Genomic DNA, 21115 nt, shown 5'->3' with positions numbered 1-21115 from the left:
CTCTGTCTCATATCGCCTACTTAGAGGCGATTTCTGCTTGACTTACAAAGCCATGTCTGACCCAGCTCTGTTAGAAATGCTACATCTAAAGAAATCCCAATCCCTCCGCACCCCATGCTCCAGAGACCTCAACCTCATTACCACAATCAACAGAACATGCTGGAGTGACAGGTTCACAACCCAGACACTGCCCATGCTATGGAATAGACTTCCCATACATGTCAAGCAGAGCACCTCACTGGCCCTCTTCAAGAGAAATCTTGATGAGTGGATGGGAAATAGAAAATTCACCCCAGGGATCACTCCAGTGGCTTTACTCAACAGAGGCACTGGAAACTAAGGTTGGATGGCACAATGCCAGGGTAATCCTATGGGCTAGGCTTGTAAAGGCCCCAGGGCCATTAGCCTAGTACACACCTATTAACCTATGAACCTACGGTATGCACTGATCTTTATAAATCATTTAGTGAACATGAAGCATCTTTCTTGTTTTCACACACAGTTAAAGCATTAAAGTGTGTTGAAATAAATTTTTGACATCTCTGCTCTAAAAACTGCTAGCTTTGGCTTTATCATTTGTTGCTCTTTTTTTGACTTTTGGCAGTTTTTTATCCTTTTTGAACATTTATCTTTCTTGTTTTACTATCTAATCTATCCAACACATTTTGGGGCCAGTCAGTCACTCCAAAACTTTAAGTTAGGACAGGAAGGGCAAATTGATTTATAGCCTGGATTTTGTTCCTAGATGTCAGTGCTGTTTTCAGGATTACTTTAAGTCTTCTGAGGTATTCCTTACTAAGTTTTGTTCGCATTTGTTCATGTTTTATTGTTGATCCTTCATGAATTTCCATATATTTATACACTCCTTCTTGCTCAAGTTCTTTTATATCACATTCTTGTCCCAAACTGATGTTTTCCTGGTGTTGCAGTTTTCCTGTTTTAAAGATTGCTTTTGCAACATTTATCAAGACCAAATGACATTCTTTTATTATCTGAAAAAGTTTTGACAACTTGCAGTTGTGCTTTCATTTCCTCATCTGATGTGCTATACAGTTTTAAATCATTGACAAAGAGAAGATGAGAAATCTTTACACTTTGTTGTTTTCTAGGAGCCAGATTATAGCCATGGCCTAAGCTGTTGAGTAAACATCTTAATGGATAAAGGGCAAGGCAAAATAGTAACGGTGACAGAGAGTCACCCTGGAATATCCCACTTTGAATTTTTATCCCTGGGATAACAATTTGTCCTTTATCATGGCTTAATTGCAAAGCGGTCTGCCACTGTTTCATGGTCACTGTAGTGTAGCCGATTAGTGTACGGTGTATCTTATACATTTTTAAGCAATCTTTTATCCATGAATGTGGGATACTATCAAATGCTTTTTTGTAGTCAATCCATGCCATACTTAGACTCTTCTCCTTTTTACAGTTCTCCACTATGATTTTAACAACAAATGATTCTTTGTTCCATATGACTTTCTGTTATTACTTTTTTGTTCTACTGCCATAATTGAGTTTTCTTCTAAATGACTATAGACTCTGTCGGCATCAATTCCCGTGTATAGTTTATACATTGTTGGAAGGCAAGTTATCAGTGTATAATTTTTAGGGTAGCTTGCAGGTTCACTCTTAAGTAGGAGCATTGTTTTTCCTGTTGTTAGCCAGGTTGGTGTATGCTCTGGGTGCGCATATAAATAGTTCTTACTCATGGCTAAATATTTGTGCAAAGATGTTAATACTTTTAACCAGAAGTTAGGTACTGCATCTGGGTCTGGGGTTTTCCAGTTAGAGGCTTTTCTTTACTTTGTTTCAATCTCTCTAGCTGTTACATCATCCCATTTCATATCCTGTACCTTTAAACTTCTTATTCTTTCTTTTACTTTTTCTATCCATTTAGTACCTTTGTTATGTTCCACAAGGTCTTCATAGATACTTCTCCAAAATGTATCTATTTCTTCTTTTTTTGGCGGTCTTTCAATTCCTTTTATCTTATTTCCCAGTTCTCTATAAAACCTTTTTGGGTCCTCAGTAAATTACTTAGTTTGCACTTTTCATTACATTTATCTTTGTATCTTCTAAGTTTTTCCGCCTGTGCTGAAATTTTTAGTTTGTTATTCGAGATAGTGCACGATAGATCCTGGTCTGTTCTAATATTGTGCATTGCTTTTATAATATCTATCTTTCTTAGTATTTTTGTTGATCTGTTCCCTCTTCTATAGTTTTTTTAATCAGTTATCAATTTAGCTGCACAGTAATATATCCTGTTTACTTCTGTTATATCACATGGATCTCACTATGAACAGTCCTAATTACTGTGTTCATTTGTTTTATCAGACTTCTGACTTTTTGGGTTTTATTAACCTTCTGCAGTCTATTTCTTTCATTGATCTTGATATATCTGTCCATATCTATTAAATCAAGCAATTCTTCTCTTAGCTCATTTTCTTCCAAACTGAGGGCACATCCCTTGTTTTCCATTTCCTGTGGACATTCTATAGAAGATTCTATAGCATCTTCCTGTGACACAGTCTCATCAACTTCATCCTGTGCCGTCCGTTGCTCTATTATATGGGAACTTACTGGCCTGTCACTCCTCAACATTGACTGCATCACAGTTTCCTGTTCCTTCCCTTGTTGTCTAGCTTCAAGTGAACATTATTACTGGTTTCCTTTGGAAGGCTCCAAATTATCTTCATATGGCATCTGACCAATTGCTTCATGTTCCACTAGTTTCCCATTAATTTGGATATCTATTACTCTATCCTGTTGTGGTGCTTTCTGATTTAGATTTCCTACACTAAATCCTTCACTTTGCAGGTATTCCATAACCTCAGTTTCTACTCCTTTTCTACTTTTCCTCTTTGTTTTCTTTTTTTTTGTATTGTAAAGTTTTCCATGTCCAGATTCCTTTGCCTGTATTTCTCTTCGAATATCTTTAGTGCTGCTCTTTTTGTATTGGTTAGTTTTGCTTTCTCCTTTGCATAAACATTACACCATATTAAATCTCTTTTTCTTTCCCATGTCCATATGTCTTCTTCAGACGTCTCCTGATCTTCCTGTTTCTCTCTGCTTTGGGGACTCACTCCATCCTGCTGTGACGTAACCTGTGTTAGACCTTCTACATAAAATCCTTCACTTTGCAGGCACTCCATAACTTCAGCTTCTTTTTTTTAACTTCTACTTTATTGATCTTTTCTACATTCCATCTTTGTGATATTATTTTTTATTGTGAAATTTTCCATATCCAGATTCCTTTGCCTGTATTTCTCTTCAAATATCTTTGGGGCTGCCTTATTTACATTGATTAATTTGGCTTTCTCCTTTGCATAAATATTGCACCATATCAAATCTCTCTTTCTTTCCCATGTCCATATTGCTTTTTTATACTTTTCAAATATCTCTTGATTTTGTTGTTTGTATTATCACACTTCCTCAGATGCTTCTTTTTCCAAGCAGATCAAGATTTCTTGATCTATATACTGTTTCTCACAAATATGTTGTATTAGTGAACACAAATTTTCATTTGAAGCTTCTGACAATTTTTCTTGCGGAAGTATTTTTCTTTCCTCTAATTTCTCTCTTAATCATTTTGTATATCTTGTGTCTGGAAATTCTGGTCTTTTTGCATAATAGTAACAATACATAATTTCTTTCTTATCCTCAATAATCTACTTTATCGTCTTTATGGCTCTTCTTTGGCCTATCAGTTTTTGTGACATCAACATCATTTCATTTTATTTTATTTTATTTTATTTATTCCATCGTGTATGTACGTATATATGTCAAGATATGCTTAATATTCAATATTTATATTTATATATATATTTATTTTTACTGAGTATACACGTGCACAACATTCAAATTGTTGAATGTACATGTTTATATGTGTCTATGGTATCGTTGTTTTTCAATACATATACGTATACTACAAAACAGGAATATATGTTTAATTTTAGTCAATTTGAATTACTAATTATTCAGTTACTCTATTAATGGAACTATGGGTAGTATATAAAGAGTCAAAATCATTTTATGCATTGATTATGATGAGGTCTCCAGTGGGAGACGAAAGCGCTAAATCCTTTTTATTGTTTTGTATAACATCCAGCAATTTAGTGTTTTTTATCGATTCTTTATGTGTATTTGTTAATAAAAGTTTTTTCGCACTATCATCGGTGGAATGTTAATTGTTTGAGCCCTGCTGCATTTGGTGGAGGTATTGGAGGTGTGGTGACCTTGGAAGACAGCCTTTATAGTAACCGTTCCCACTTTGGTTCCTGCTATCAGTTTTTGTGACTTTTGTGGACTGCTACTTCCTTCTACAAAGGGGGGGGGCATCTTCCTCCTGGCCGTGGCCTGGCCCCATTGTAGGAATGTTTCCATATTTTGAGGATTCTACACTGTCATCTTTTCCAGTCCTGGCACCAGTGCGCCTACTAGGACTGGACACTTTTTTATCCTTGGTCTTGTACACCCAGCTGTCTTTTTTAGTTTTTAACATACTTCTGTCCATGATATCTGCTATATAAATACAGTCTATATATCAGTGTTGCCTCGGTGAGATTTTGTGAAAACAGGGTCCACCTCATGAAGGTACTCACCAAGACTTGAGGATGAATTAAATTTCAGCACTACTACTCTCCTTTGCTTGCTGACTTTTCATGTCTCCATTCAGACATTTTGTGTGTGTGTGTGTGTGTGTGTGTGTGTGTGTGTGTGTGTGTGTGTGTGTGTGTGTGTGTGTGTGTGTGTGTGTGTGTGTGTGTGTGCGCGTGTGTGTGTGTGTGTGTGTGTGTGTGTGCGTGTGTGTGTGTGTGTGTGTGTGTGTGCGCGTATAATGGAGAGGCTGCTAAGATGTCACAGTAGATATGCTGTTGAAGACCTAGACTGATGGAGTCACCCATCTAAGGTATAGGCTGTTAGATATCCTATAATTGGTTGGATTAACAGCCAGTCCTTCTAACTGTAAACCTTGAGAGAGAGAAGCAATGTATTTGGGTTACTTCATTTGGTTACTTTACTGGGCAGGGAATAGTGAAACCCCAGGAAGAGAAAACCAAATTACTGGAAAAGTGGTTACAGCCTCCTACAAATGTTAGGTTAAAGTATTTCTCTGGCTAGCAATTTATTGCAACAAATTTATATCACACTTTGTCACTGTGGCACTTCCTCTGATGGAGCTTACTGATGCCAAAGCACCATATAAGGTAGGGTGGACTGATGAGGCTGACAAAGCCTTCTCAGCATTAAAACCAGCCGTGTATTTGCCTCCAAGCTTCTCCACTTTTTCTGTTCTTTACACTGATGCCCAGATGTAGGTTTGGTAGCAGTTTTGTCCTGAGCACCAGCAGATGCGCAGCTTGTCCACAATGGTAGCTTGAACCCCTGGGTTTACATTGAGGGCAACATGTAGCATAGTGGTTGGGGCTGAGTAAAAAATTACCAATATTTAGCAATAACTGGTTACATTTATTTAGCTTAGGCCCTGAACTCCCAGAAGGGGAGATTTCCAAAAACAGGAAGTAGGGAATGGTTAACAGGATCAGATAGAGAAAGGGTGGAGTTTGTATGTGAGTCTGCACAAAAGACCAGAGAGAAGTTGCAATGACAGATAACTACTGTTTTGCATTCCAAGTAATGTAGTGCAATAATTGAGGGGGAAGATGCAGGCAAGGCTCTACAACCTCAAAGACTATGGAATAAGTCAAAATAAAGAGACAACTCCTAGAATGATGCTATTCATGGGTCCACAGATTCATAGGTGTTTACCAGACTAATGACCTCAAGAGCCTTTTTAAGCCTAGCCATGCATCCCAAATCTCTAACAAGTTCTGGTACCCTTGATAAGTGTTAACAGTTTGAGAGATGAAACATTTACAAGAAGGGGCCTGGGAGATGAACCATTTACAGACTGCCTGTGTGCATTGGAGACAGAGGTGCCAAACCAGGGATGACTTTCTTGTTCCCTATCCAATTTTCCAAGTTACACTTGAATTGGGTTAGGGAGGAACTCTGCTTCCCATGGATGGGAAGCCTGTTCCACAGAAGTAGTTGTGTCTGGGATACATGCCTATCTTAACAGCAGGTCCTATTTATATCATAAGCAAGGATTAAGTCTTTAGAACAGGTAATTCTGGTGCTGTTTGTTTTGTGGATATGCAGGAGGTCCATTAGGGAGGGGTCTGACAATGCCTTGTATGTCAGGCAATGATCTCCCTTCAACAGCCTGTAAAGGAGAGAATCAGGGATATGGCCTTGAGGTGGTCTGCATCTGACATGTTACTCACATCCTGTATCCTTTTAATGAGGAACCTCTGTGGACGTTTCAGTTGTAGGATATGCCTGGTTAGGTATATAACAAGGGAAGCATTGTACTCGATGATAGGTCTGATGTTTTACTAAAGCATGTACACTAAAGCACATGCTTTTCACCGGTATTTTGAGAAAGGAGCTGAATGTACTAATTTGAAGCTACAACATTATTAGTACTGTTGTGCATGTGTATTGTATATATATCATAAGACAGCACCACAAAATCCAAAAAATAGTCTATAAATCCACTTTAATTTGACTCCTAATTGAAAAAGAACACACAGACCAGGTTTGCTCATGCTGGAGCCTCTTCAGTGGTCCTGTATGCTGTCTTTTGTTATTTTCTATTTGTTTGTGACATGCACCACTTATTGTGTTGATCTCCTGTGAAATGTTTTTGTTTGCTTATATCTATCTATCTACGCACTCACATACACACACACACACACGCACACACACACACACACACACACACACACACACACACACACACACACACACACACACACACACACACACACACACACACATACACACATACCCATCCCTCCTATTTATATATACATATATATATATATATATATATATATATATATATATATATATATATATATATATATACCAATTCCGAGACTGCATTTCAGTGCAGAAAAGGGAAATTCTCCCTATCTGCACCCTACTGTGATGTTGAAAGTCAGTCTTCAAGCACTTGCAATTTTGAACGTTTGGTCTCGACCATGTAACGTTCGAAATTGTGAGCTTTCGAAGAATTGACATAGACCCTATATATATATATATATATATATATATATATATATATATATATATTATATTGTAGCATATTGTGGCAGATGTCTCCAAATGATGAAGTACAAGTGGATCCAAACATTTGTAAATATGGAAATAAATATAGAAATGTTGTAGTGGATTTGTTGTAAATAAAACACTGTTACTTTAAGTGGGAATGATTCTTTACCACAATGAACATGTTTTTTAATTGCAGAGAGAGGGACTTTTAATGAAACAATCAAAGCTATAAAAAGAGGGCTGAGGAAAGCCCCTGCAGATTGTTGTTTGCCCTTCTTGGGGAAGGATATGGTGTCATAGGAATACAAAAGATAGAGCTTCTGAGAGTCTCAGAGGGAGAGAGATACATTGTGAGAGACTATAACCCAGCTATATGACACTGGGTTGAAAGTACTTACTGTGTAATTATGTTAAGACATAAGAATTTTTATTTTGGATAAATCTGCAGTTTTTATGCTTTTTAGAACAAACCCCACTACTGTTTCTCTGCTGCCTTTAATGTTTCACATTGTTGGACCACAGTGGGCATTTCTGGCACCTTTTTTGCAAATTCTAAGACTGTACCTGTCACTGCCAACATAAAGGAGCCACACATTTGAGTAGGTTTCCCCAGCATGACATAGAGACTCTTGTGATGTGTGCTGGGATTATTCCTGTCAACAGCATCTGCGTGTTGGTCTGTTTTCCAGGATGACAGCTGTAGAACAATTATTACAGACTACATAGCTAACTAACCATGGAATAAACACCACAGCCCTACTCTTTCAAGGACTAACTCACCAGTTCCAGTACAGGCCAGATCATATTTTCTTCTTGATTCCTTACTCTCCAAAATACTCAAATATGACATCCCTTCCCTTCTCTCTTCTAAATATTTTGCTGCTACTCAGACCTATAAACAAAAAGCCAAGCCAGGTCTGGTCTCACACTACAACCCCCCTCCTCTCAACTGCAATTGACTAGCTACTGCTTCTCTGTACTGATCCCAAACTATGTCAGTCACTTCCTCCTGATTTAACTGATCACACAAAGCATCCCTTGTTCATGTCACAGTACAAATAATATTTAATAAAATAGTTTGAATGCAACTGTCCATCTAAAGGACATGTCACATAAACCAATATTTCCAACTAGTAGTACTGTTACCTCACATACATCTGATCCACCATCAGTAGAGGGAGTAAGTGATTCAACTTGCCACACTATTACCACTCCAAACCCATTACTCATATAATCTAATCCCATCTTCCATTTTACTGGTTTCTATTAGCTTTTCTAACCGAGCAACTACTACTCTTATCTCTACAACTTCTACATCTCCTACATTAATTCTCTTCCACCTTTTCTATTCCAGTTATGTAACTGTAAATATATTTTGCTTTATAAGATTGTCTGTATATATATTGTCAGATTATTTATGCTTACTCATAAATATAAGCCATTGCTGTCTGCATACTGTACATTGTTTCGTTACATTATGACATAACCTGAGTTGAACTTGTATTTGGTCATTGCTTGATCAATGTTCTACCCTGGTAAACACATTTAAATAAATAAATACAAAGTAATTGAAGAGATAGTGGCAGTGGTCAAATTGATGGTTACACCAAGGGCAGTTCTGCCACCTGCTAAGAACTCTGAAATTTTGTTATACAAATAGAAACATTATTATGCCATGTAAGTGTGTAGTCTGGACTTCTAGTAAGCCCTGTGTTGAATATTGGTAACAAAAAAATATATAATCCGTATTATTCTTTAAAATGCCGTAGCACAATCACCCCCCTCTTTTTGTGTTATGTCACTTATCTCTAATATAATACTCCTCACCCTCTCTCTCTCCTTCTACCTCCTACTACACCTAACTTCACTCCAAAAAACCTATATTTCCTCAAACCCACATCTACTATACATACACACAAACACTCTCTTAACAGCTTCTCTGAAATATCCTGTAGCCTATATGCAACAGACATAATCTTATGCATCAAAGTAAAAATCCTTCCCTTACAGGACAACAACAAAACTAACTTTGATTTACATCATCAATACAAAGCAAAAAGGAAACAGCAACCTAATACTCCCTCACATACATATTTTAACTTACCACAATGCAGAGACATACATCCCAACTCATGTTCTATCCTCTCCCCTCTTAACTCTCCTAGCTCCTATAAATCACTAAACTTTACAACTGTTAACCTACATAAGCAAAATCTCAGAATTACATGCCTGGATAGCTCATATAGCCGCTGCTGCGACATGGTTAAAACCCTACATCAAAAATGCAGAATTCTTACCCCCATTCTTTGCTTGTCTTAGATCTGATAGACTCTGCAAAAAAGGTGGAGGTATTGCCCTGATATACCCAAATACCTTTACTATAGTCCTATATATTAATTCTATTCCACATTTTTACACTGCTGAAATATTAATTTCCTTCCTAAAAATGAATAATTGCAGGAGCCTCTGTACTATACATCCCTCCAGGCAGCAACATTCCTATACTCAAATAAATCCTTGCCTGGACATTAAATAATACAAAAAATTACACAATAATTCTGGGTTATGTAAACATTAACTGGCTAGATATCTCTCACCACCATCCTGTCTCTAATATCAACCTTTATAATTTCATCCAGCTAATTAACAATATACGTAGACCCAACAAAAACAATGATACTGGCTCAATGTGGGACTGGATTTTGGTCTTTGACACAAATAAAATTGCCTCCACGGGAACACTTCCTAATAGTATAAGTGACCACCTACCTGCCCTCATACTCTGGAAAACTAACCCAACACTCAGTAAGCACCATTATAAGCAAACTAGAGACCTATCCCATTTCTGCCCAACCAAACTTAATGAAACTTTGGAAAGTATCAACTGGAATACATTAAAATTCCTTCCCTTAGATGAGGCTGTTGAATTCTTCAACTCAGCATTTCTTAAGGTCCTAAACAATCTAGCCCCACTCTGACACAAGACAGTAAAAACTAATCATGCCAGTTGGCTTATTAGATCCACTAAGCAACTCATGACTGCCAGGGACAAAGCATGGAAATTATGGCAAAAAAAACAAAAATCCCTCTGACCTCACACAATATAAACAACTCAGTAATCCAGTAAAGCGCCTGATCATTAAAAACACTAACTCACCCTTCACCATAAGCAAAACCCCAAAAAATTCTGGAGCTCCATTAATTCTTCACTAAATCTAGGCTCAAATAATAATCCTTGTCCAAATCCAGACAACACACCCGTTGAAATAGCCTCGCTCTTTATCTCATATTTTATCAGTAATATAGCCGATCATACTGCCACCTTTCCTCAAACCAGCTCAGCTCCTTCTAATCCATCCACACAAAATCCCCCTAATCCCCCTTAACCCAGTTTTACTGTTTTACCTATACCTATCACCACTATAAAAAAAAATGCTTCTTAAACTCAAACGTGGGACCGACGACCCTGACAACCTACCTCCTGAATTCCTGCAAATATCTGCCAACTCTGTTGCTTATCCCATCAGAATACTTTTTAACAGATATATTCAGGAGTCCCATGTACCCACAATTTGGAAAAAAGCATATATTCTGCTTCTTCATAAGGGAGGGAATAACACAGACACTACCAACTTTCAACCTATTGCTATCCTCTCACCCATCTCAAAGAATCTTGAAAAATGCATTCACACTCAACTTCTTTATTATCTGCTTTACTACTAAATCCTTTCACCCACCCATCATGGTTTTAGACCAGGTCATAGTACTACTACAGCTCTTATATAATTCATGGACACAGTTAACCATGCCCGTGATGCTGGAAAAATTGCTTCTTCTCTGTCTCTCGATCTTTCTAAGGCTTTTGATAAGGTCTGCCGTTCTCTTTTTCTCACTAAACTCTAACATAGGCATCTCACCCCAACCCTTGACTGATTTTCAAACTACCTCACAAATAGGCAACAATCAACCACATGGCAGCACTCTTTCTCTCAATTCCTTAACATAACTACAGGTGTTCCCCAAAGATCCACACTAGGAGCATTTCTGTATAGCATTTTTATCAACAACTTCCACATCACTCTTAGTTTAGGTACTGTCATCCAATACGCAGATGACTCATCCATCATCTGTGCTGCCAGTTCCACATCAGAACCACAACAACTCACCCAAAGTGCCCTCCCTTCCACTGAAATTGGATGACCAGTAATCATCTTGCCCTAACCCCCAACAAAACTAAACTTGTGCTTTTTGCCCCCCCCCAAAAAAAAACTACTTCCCTAAACAAGGATGAATCCACTACTTATGCTAAAAATAACACTATCATTGAGGTTATACCAAACACAAAATTACTGGGTGTCACCATAGATGAAAACCTAACATTTGACCTGCATATTCATACCAACATAAAAAAACCACACCAAAAACTGGGCCTCCTCTATAGACACAAATACTTCCTCAGCCACTCCACAAAACTATCCCTAGCCTCCTCCTTTCCTCTTTCATCTCTTCTTTACGGTGCTCCTCTCCTTACCAATATTCTGTCCTCTCTGAAATCAAAATTTGACTCATGCTACAATAACATTGCTAAATTTGTAACCAATGCTAAATATTCTTCTCACCACTGTTTCTCATTATGTCTACTAAATTGGTTGGAACTCCCACTTCATCTTATGTACATCCACTTAATCACTGCACACAAGTTTATATTTAAGCCATCAAATTTCATTGCCCTTTCTTCGCCACTTACTCATTATCATCTAAATAGATCTCTCTCATCCAATAAACAACTGCTCCTGAACGTAGAAAAAACAAACCTCTCAGCCAGTGAGATGCTCTACTGCTTTACTATTGCAAAACTATGGAACACATCATACATCATCAATCAGGTCTATCAGCAATGCAGATCTCTTTAAGAGAACCCTGAGACAACATCTTTCCTTTTGCTGTAGTAACCAATTTAACATACAACATGATAATATGGGATGATTTTTCCTACTTTAAAGATGTATGGAAATAGTGGGATGAAGGAAGTCCTTTTGATGAACTTCCTTATCAGCACTGGGTGGGGAATCAGAAATGGGATAAGACTACAGCTATATCTCTATCTAATCTGAAAAAAGGGTAAGCAACCACCAGACACATTCACTGAAGTATATCCAACAGAGACCAATGCATAGTGTTAAAAATCCCTAAAGATACAAAATTGTGCTAAGGATACATATATACCATTTAAAGAGATGTCAACAAATACCTATGACAGAGCAGTCTCTAAGAACAAGACTTGTAGAAAGAAGGGACTTACACATTAAAATATTGCAGGCTGAATGTGTTGTATAGCAAAGAGTAGAAGTGTCTTTTCAGGCTGAAAGTCTTGAAAAGCAGGGAGTAAAAGTGACTAGCAGAACTGAAGAGAAGCAATCACTCTCTGAAAAGGTGTTGTCTAAGGGAATAAAGTTAGATAGCATGGTAAGTGCATAACCTAAGCAGAATTCTAAACTCCAGACATGGAAGGCAGGTGTTGAAGAGGAAAACTTACCAGTTAGAAAGATTTCACTTTCTGTATATAAAAAGCAACAATCCTTTCTACAACACAATAGGGTTGATATGGAAATAATCTCATTTTCAGTTGGGACCACCAATGTCCCACTACTTGTTACTGGTGTGTATTGAGTCCAAACATATATCAAGAAAATGATTTTAAGTTTTTGGAGTAGTTTAGAAACAAGGGAGTAAAAACCTTTTTCAGTTATTGCAGTAGTAGGAATATTCCAACCATTTGTTGGGGCACATATATCTAATAATCAGTATGTGTCATTTAATACTAAAAATAATCAATAATATTTTAGTTCAGTATGATAAAGTCCCCACTAGGGAAAATAATTTTGGATGTAGTGTTGTTGGATACAGAAGTTCTGAAAATAGTGCATGTTCAGGTTACAAGTTATTTGGGTAACTTCAATCATATGACTACCTTTAAGGTAATAACACCGTTCAGTAACCATGGAAGTAATAAAGACTGATGTTTTAAAAAGTACTCCACTGGTAATTATGAAAACAATAATCATGAACTGCAGGCCTGGGACTGAAAGACCATGTTTAATCCCAAAAGTGTGAATAAAAATTTGGAACTATTTTATAATAATCTGTGTTACCTAATTGATAAATATAGCCCATTAAAATTAAGAGGGTATGCAACAAAAAGGATACTGCACTTTGGTGGAACAGGACACTGCAAAATCTTGCAAGACTTATTATTTATTTATCTGATTATTTTACATTTGTTTACCGGGAAGGTCCATCTGGGCCAAAGACCCATTTTGAACAGAGGCCTGGGGAGAAAAGTTCCAAAAATAAATTTACAAATAACCATATATAACAGTAACATAACCATATTTAAAACAGTAACATTCCAGTTGTTGTTCTTCTTTCGGCTTTTCCCAGTTAGTGGTCGCCGCAGCGGAACTCTGGTCCGCTAATGATTGGCAGTAGATTTTTTACGGGTGCTGAGGTGTCAGCTCGATGCCCAACCTTCAACAAAGGCACACCCATTCTACGCATGTCTTTCGAATGCCACTCGACCACGGGGAGGACATGCAGATTCCACACAGAAGGCACTCCGGCTGAGAATCGAATGGGAGAACCTCTTGCTGTGAGGCAACAATGCTACCACTTCACCACCAGGTAAATACAGTATTTTAACATAGGCAGAGAAAAAGTTACACCATATAGGTTTCTAGCCTATATAAGACCATGGTATTATTTAGACCATAGAGCAGTAGTAACTTATCTAATATATGCAGTGATTTCACATAGGGACTAAACATATTCCTTGTAGGGTATTACCAAATGTAAGGAGTAAAACGATCAGTGCTTAGATTCACCAGTGATAAAGAGCATGATCTGTAAGAAAGTGAGAAGAAGGGTTGGCAGGACTTTTGGTGTCAATTTAAGCTAGTAATTAGAGGGAAGGGATAGAAAGCTGGAAGAGAGATCAGATAAGATAGTATGACCAAGTAGAGCTATATGGGAGAGGTAGTATATTCAGCCTGGGTTTGTGCAAGAGCATATCCAATTGTTGATGAGGTGTTCCTTAACTAGATGTTTAAATTTAGTTGTACTGATGTAATTAGTTATTGTTTGAAGTAGTGTATTCCAAAGTTTAGATACTTAGAGAAGAGGGAATCCCCAAAGCTGTTGTTAGATTTGATAACTGTTAGCAGGCCTTTGTTGGTGAATCTTAGTATTCTACAGCTAGAATAGGATTGAACAAGGTATTTGAGAGAGGGGCAGCTATCTGGGTGGTTGAGTATATAGTGTAAGAAGGTTTGTTGGTTATAGGTATAAGGGAGGTTTGAGGCAAATCTTGCTATTTTGTTGTAGCAGGACCCCAATTTATTTAACGCTGTTTTTCTGAGATTTGTAAGTATAGGTGAAGCATTAAAGAGGGTGGAAAGTAGATGGGTTCTGGATATGGCTTAAAAATTGTTACAAACTAAAAAAATGCTCTATCAAGTGAAAATAAGGTCTTATATAAGCAGAATCCAGAGCTTATCTAAAACCACCCATTTGTTGTTTTGTGATTTATTATTCAACTGCTAGGCAGGAGAAAATTTATTTTGATTTATATATTTTTAACTCTGATTTTTCCTGCAACTGTGAGTGACAGTGACATAGGATGTCCAGCCTTTTAGGGCGACTGGCATACAGGTATGGTAGGTCAGAATGACTACTTTATGAATTAATTCCCTTTGAAATATTCTCTGGAGTCTACTTGGGGTATAAAATATCTATTCAGACATTTCCAGGCAAAAATCCTAAATCTTCTAGATGTTGTTACATATTTGGAAGACATACATATATTGTCCCATTGTTTTTTGTGAATTGCTTATCCAGTCTCTCTTCCCAATTCTTTCTAAACTGCTCTGATTGATTTTTATAGTTATCATGCAATATTTTATATGCTTTACTAATTATTCCTTTTTAATGGGAGCTTCTGTTCTAAATTCTATTAAAAATTCTACCAGTGCTGGTCTTTCATTTAGACCCCCCCCCTATTTCTTTCTCTTTGCCTATACTCTGATATCAATCCCTGATAAGGAAGGCAATCTCTAAACTGCAGTCCAAATAAATTCTTGGCATCTTCCCATTCTATTATCTTTCCCTCTCTAGTTATTTCTCCCAATTACTTGGTTCCTTTGACAGTTTTGTCTAATAAATTCCAGCCCCCTCTTGCCTATTGGCTGTATCCCTAATAACAGTCATCTCTATTGGCAGAATCACCTTTCTCCATTCCTGTGTTGGTTTAGTTCTTAGAATACTTTCTGCTACTTTATGGATATTATTCTGTATGATTATTGTTATGCTCCTTAAAGGCCTGCATTCAAAATTCTAGTCTATCCTTGTTTTTTGAGCTTCCCCCCTGTTTCATCATCGTCCCTTTCCTCTTTGAATTATAGTTTTCTGCTTGTGCTATGTATAGGAGTTTTAACTGTGTAGATCTGAAATACCCCTTTGAGGTGGGTAATCCTAATCTGCCCTGTTCCACTGGAAGAATCAGCTTGTCCCACTTGACTCTTGCCATCTTCCCCTCCCAGATAAAGTCCTGTCTTCCCCACCCAGATAAAGTCCTTAAGCTCTTTATTAATTGCTACCCACAACTTCTCCTCTGGTTGATAAAAATATGCCTGACTTGTGTATAAGACTAAAGGGACTAAAACATTTTAACTGCTTGTATCTTACTATCCATATCCATAGAAAAAGCTTACATTTTCTCAGTTTTTGTATTATCTGTTTAGTCTCTTCTCACATATCCTTAGCTGCCACACTAGAATAATTTTAATCCATACTCCTAAATACTTCATTTTATCATGTCTCTATAAATATGGGTATTCCTGAACCACTTCATGTGTGGGTACATATTACAGAGAATTAAACATTTGAGTCAAAAATATAGTCAAAATCAGTTATACAAGAATGTTAGAGAGACAAAGCAGAAATGCAAACACATGATATATACAGACTAAAAATATATTTATATATTTACAAAAGAGTTAAGTCCAACAGTAGAGATTGTAGAGTTTAATAAGTATCTACAATAGTGGAGTACTTAGCTGTATGTGGAGGGACTGAAAAAGTATATAGTAGGGTTGTGAGGAGCTTAAGTAGGGGCTTGACAAGGACATATTTTGGAGTTAAGTAGATGAAGTTTGAGTTTTTCTTTAAAGTGGGATGGGTGAATAATAGAACAAATGTCTCTTGGGAGTTTGTTCCAGGCTTGGACGACAGAGTGTTTATATAGGAGTTTGCCAGCTATTCTTTTGGGTTGGTAGATTTGTAGTAGTTGCTGATTAGAGGTATGCAGAGTCCGCTGAGGTGTGTAGATAGAGATGAAGGAAGAGAGAGCAGGACAGGATGAAGGTTTGTAAAGAATGAAGTGCAACATTTGAAGTTGTGACAGCAGTAGAAGATGTGGGGAATTCTAACCAGTGGAGAGTATTTAGGGCAAAGCAGTGATGTGTATTGTATGGAGAGTTTGTGATAAATCTAGCTATCTTGCAGTAAGTTTGTTGGAGTTTGTTTAAAGTAGTAGTTTGGATGTTGGTGAGTACTGGGTCAGCATATAGAAGGGAGGGGAGGAGAAGAGCTTGTGCAAGGGAGAGTCTGGCATTTGTAGTTAGAATTTTTTTTTGTTGCGATACAGTAAACCAAGTTTCTGGTGAGTCTTATTTATGCTTTGGGGGATGTGCAAGTTGAATTTGAGTTCATCAGCTATGATGAACCCAAGGAGTTTAGTGTGAGCTTGTGTCTGGGGGGCCCAGAAGAGAGTTGATCCTCTTCTTGTTCTGTGAGGATCCCCCTATTCTGAACTACCTTAACATGTGTCAGTCCCTCTAAATAATTCTTGTTACTTCTTAACCATAGCACCCTTTTTTTATTTCCACCCTATTGTTAAACTCCACTTTAATTTTATCCCACTTGCTAGCTATATTTTCAGAAGAAATTTCTATCCTCTCTAACAGCTCCTGAATAATCTCCACTACCCATTCCTTAAATTCTTCTTTTCAACAGATAGGTGGGAAATGCCAATGTTTCATTTTTATTTCATTACCCAGAGCTTTTATTTTAGCTATTATTGACGCATGATCTGAAATAGTTATTGGATGAGTATCAAGAATTTTAATTAAATGCACATGCTCCTGTGAAATGTAAAGTTTGTATAGCCTAGCCCAGTTTTTATATCTTGGAGAATAATATGTAAATTCACTCCAAACTCCTATTACTGAATTCAAATCTTCAGCCAAAAAAAAAAAAAAAAAAAAAAAAAAAAATCTGATGAAGCGTATCAAGGATACGTGAAAGCGCTCATTTCGTCTGTTTTATTTGTTGGAATAAAGAAGAAGTTGGATTTTTTACTTTGGACTGGTGATTACTTAACTGCAATAGAACTGCTACAGCCGTTTTTGCTCTGGTTCACCTGTGTTTTATACTCGTATGAATTCAAATCTTCCATGCTAAATATTTTCATAAATTCCTTCAAAAAATCTACTCTCCTTTGTTATATTTTCCCTTCTGGGCCCCCCAGACACATCTTCACTGCTGAAAATCAAATTCCAGTCCCCACCTATAAGTAAAATTCTTTGCTGAAAACCGATTATTTCTCACAGAAGTTTCTTAAGCTCCATTATAGCAGTTTTAGCTGGAATGTAAATATATGCTAGTATAATCCTCCTCCCTTGCCAGTAGCCTCTTAGCACTACAAATCTGCCATTATTATCTTTTTCCTCTTCTATCACTATTGGAGCTCCTCTTGCAATTAATATAAGTATTCCTCTTTTCCTTTATCCTTGATATCCTGCTGAATATCTGGACTGAAATTCTTTCTTTATCAAATTCATATGATCAGTTCTTTCCAAGTGTGTCTCCTGTAGCATGCTAAAATGCATGGTGGAGCCTGTGATTCTATTAATTGCTGTCTGGTTTTGGCTTATAATTACAGCTCTCTCAGCTGGGAAAACACTTGAATGCTTTCAGAAAACATTATTTCCAAGTCATTTCTCTTTATCAAATTGTCTGCTAGTGACATAAGAACCAGATACAGGACTGTTTACTAGAAAAAGGACCTGGTAATGTTCAATATTCATTTCCATTTACTTGCTTTCTGTCAAAACGTGTTACTGTATAAAGCTAAAGGCCTTGACATAGTCATTCCCCTATGCAAGAATGATAAAAAGCACACCAATTTTTCTTTTGTCATGCTCTTTTAACCAGATCATCCCTTTTTGTTTTGTTTTACATTGCAGTGCCTACATTTCTTAAACTTAAACAAGGTGAAAGAGGAAAGAAGGGAGAAAGAAACCAAAAGAATAGACAGAAGCACCTATTTACATTAGTATCCCCATTACACTTAAAATAACTGAAAAACTTTACTTTATAACATGCAGAGAAAATCATGCAACACTTAAGTAATACTGTTAAGATTTTTTTTGTTTTGCTTACAATTAACTGTCTCTCTCCTCTTCCCCTCTCCTGAGTATTTTTCTGAACTTTAATGACATGAATTATAGCATATGTTTTAGAGTCCCATACAAATTTAACAAAGTCCAGACAAGTCCAATATTTCCAGATTTTCTTGTTCTGTCCTATTTCACAAATATAATTATTGATTTGTAATCTCTCATTTGTCAGTTTCCAGGTTATTGATTTTAGTCTCTAAATGTTAATGACATGAAGTAGGGCACATGCTTTAGAGTTTTCTAAAAGTTTAACAAAGTCCAAGAAAGTCCAATATTTCCAGATTCTTTTGTTCTATTCCTGTTCATCTCCATCTCCCAAACCCTGTCTTTGCTTCATCTCCAGTGCACTCTCGATTCTTCTAGTCAACTTCTGGCTTTTTTATATCCTTCATTGTTGATAAAAGAAAAGAGTGGATCTAATTTAAAATTCCCTGAAGGCTGTATTGTTGAGTATTAATACTGTGAATGGGTAGTCTGTCCAACCTGTAAGTTTTATTTGTTTCCCAGGGTTTCTCATTTATAAGCTTGACATAATGGTATGTCAATTTGAGAGCCATGACATATGGAATAACTTTCATGTTAAGGAGAGGGACTACTGGTAGAGGAGACACAGCACCTGGGTCAGCATGGCTGACCATGTTTGGGAATTTGTTGCCCATGATTCAGTTCAGAAGTAATATGTTAAATGACACGTACTGCTACTGTATATTATATGAGCCCAGGTCCTGTAAGAGTCCCAGACATCAGTTGTTCGAACTGTGGTGGGAATACTGTTACTGAATCTTCCAATATCACATCAAAAAGTGCTTAAGTAGCTTTACTTGTAGTAGTTCTAGAGGGAATATAAATGAAATGGGATCAGTTAATTGCTTCTCCACATTACACTTTCTTAACCCTCTGACTTAATTCTGACTATCTGTACAACTGTAACTAGAAAACAAAAGATGTAGGATACATACATTTTTGGTTTTTGCTTCCACCAGAAAATTCATTGCACATCATTTCATATGTGATTTAGCTGTTAGTCAGCAAAGTGGATTATAATAAACTACAGAGGCACAAATCAGCTATCATTGCTTATTTTACAGAATAACAAGACCTTCCTTGGAATTTGCCTCTGACTAAGTTCAGTACTACACTGCTTCAGTTTCAGGGTGAATCTGAGGAAGGGAATCATTCAAATATCTGATTACTTTATTATAAATTTCACAGTCCACATAATATGTGGCAGAATATGCCTTGTTGCATTTAAAAAGCATATCTGGCTATGAAACATTATCATATTTGCCTGTGTGTGTGTGTCTATTTAGTGCCCTTGTTAACTTTGCTTGTTAACTATGTAGGTCTAATGAGTTCTCACAATCTGTTGTTTCTTGATTTCATGGTGAAAGCTGTATGGTACTTGTCTGCTCAGGTGGGCTTTCTAATGTGTCTTGTTAATAATATTTTATAATATAACTACAAAGTATATTAACTGTAACTGTTTACCTTTCAATTTGACTGCCTACAATATAAATTAATTCACCAGCAGAGTGGTCTCAGTTAAATAATAAAAACTAGTATGGACCTGTTAACTGGGTATAAACGTACCAGATATTTGTTTTTAAGGGAGTGCTGGCTTTTATACTTTCACCTATATTGAACTTTGATGACTCCTGTGACCTGGAGACCCCCACTAAAAACTTTATAAATCCAGTACTGTGTCTGCCTGTGTCGTTTCTCAAAATGAGTGCAGCAGTCTTTCATCCTGTCTCCAATACTGGCCTTGTATCCCTCTAGATTCATAACACATTGTGGGAAGCACTTCAACTGTTGTGAGATATCAGTCATTTGTTTACATGAGTACACTTTCCGACAAAAATGTGAACTCTGGCTGGCCAGGCTAGACAAACAGCAGTACATTTCCTAAGTGTAGAACCTTGATATATGGCTGCATCCCTTTATGCACACATTGTTACCCTGTTATAAAAAGCTAAGACCTGTCTTATCTTTAAAACCTATTTGTATTATTCATATGCAGGCCACTTTAAGATTTGTGTTTTGGTTTTCTTTAGCTCTTCTACCATCCATGACTTCAAGAAGATCTGGTCAAATTATGCTGGTCAGCAACATACAAGGAAGGCTGGGAATTCCATTTCGTGCAGCATGTAAGTTGACATTTTTTCATTATGTGTAATTTTTGCAAATTGTACAACTCTTACTATTTCTTGCATTAGATATTTACTCACTGTACCTTACTAACTATGTGAGTGTAAATGGGCATAGTTAATTTAGAGTAGGGATCTGTAAGAGGGAAAGCTGTTCTGTACAGGTATGAGTTAGAATGAAATTGTGTAGGGACTTGTACACTACATTTCAGCCAACAGGAGCACAGAAAATAAGCACCAGAGTTTTGTATCTCGATAGTGCTAGTAATGCATACATCCATGAAATATAAACTACTTAGGCCTCACTGATATTTGCCATTAATTATTTTCCCATCA

General features: G+C 36.9%; 1 protein-coding gene across 2 annotated transcripts in view; it reads left to right on the top strand.

Annotated features, from left to right (window-relative positions):
* DHRS7C (dehydrogenase/reductase 7C) overlaps positions 1–21115 on the top strand; it is a 185281-nt gene that overhangs the window by 61455 nt on the left and 102711 nt on the right. For both annotated transcript variants that reach the window (XM_044069637.1, XM_044069638.1), the window contains exon 5: positions 20687–20779. In XM_044069637.1, the coding sequence (XP_043925572.1) occupies positions 20687–20779 (93 nt within the window). The remainder of the gene's footprint in view (positions 1–20686; positions 20780–21115) is intronic.

Source organism: Protopterus annectens, chromosome 4.part0 (assembly GCF_019279795.1).
Source record: "Protopterus annectens isolate FY-2018-M chromosome 4.part0, PAN1.0, whole genome shotgun sequence".
NCBI classification, from domain to species: domain Eukaryota; kingdom Metazoa; phylum Chordata; order Ceratodontiformes; family Protopteridae; genus Protopterus; species Protopterus annectens.
Note: the sequence above shows the minus strand (reverse complement) of the source record. Positions and strands in the feature narration are given on the sequence as shown.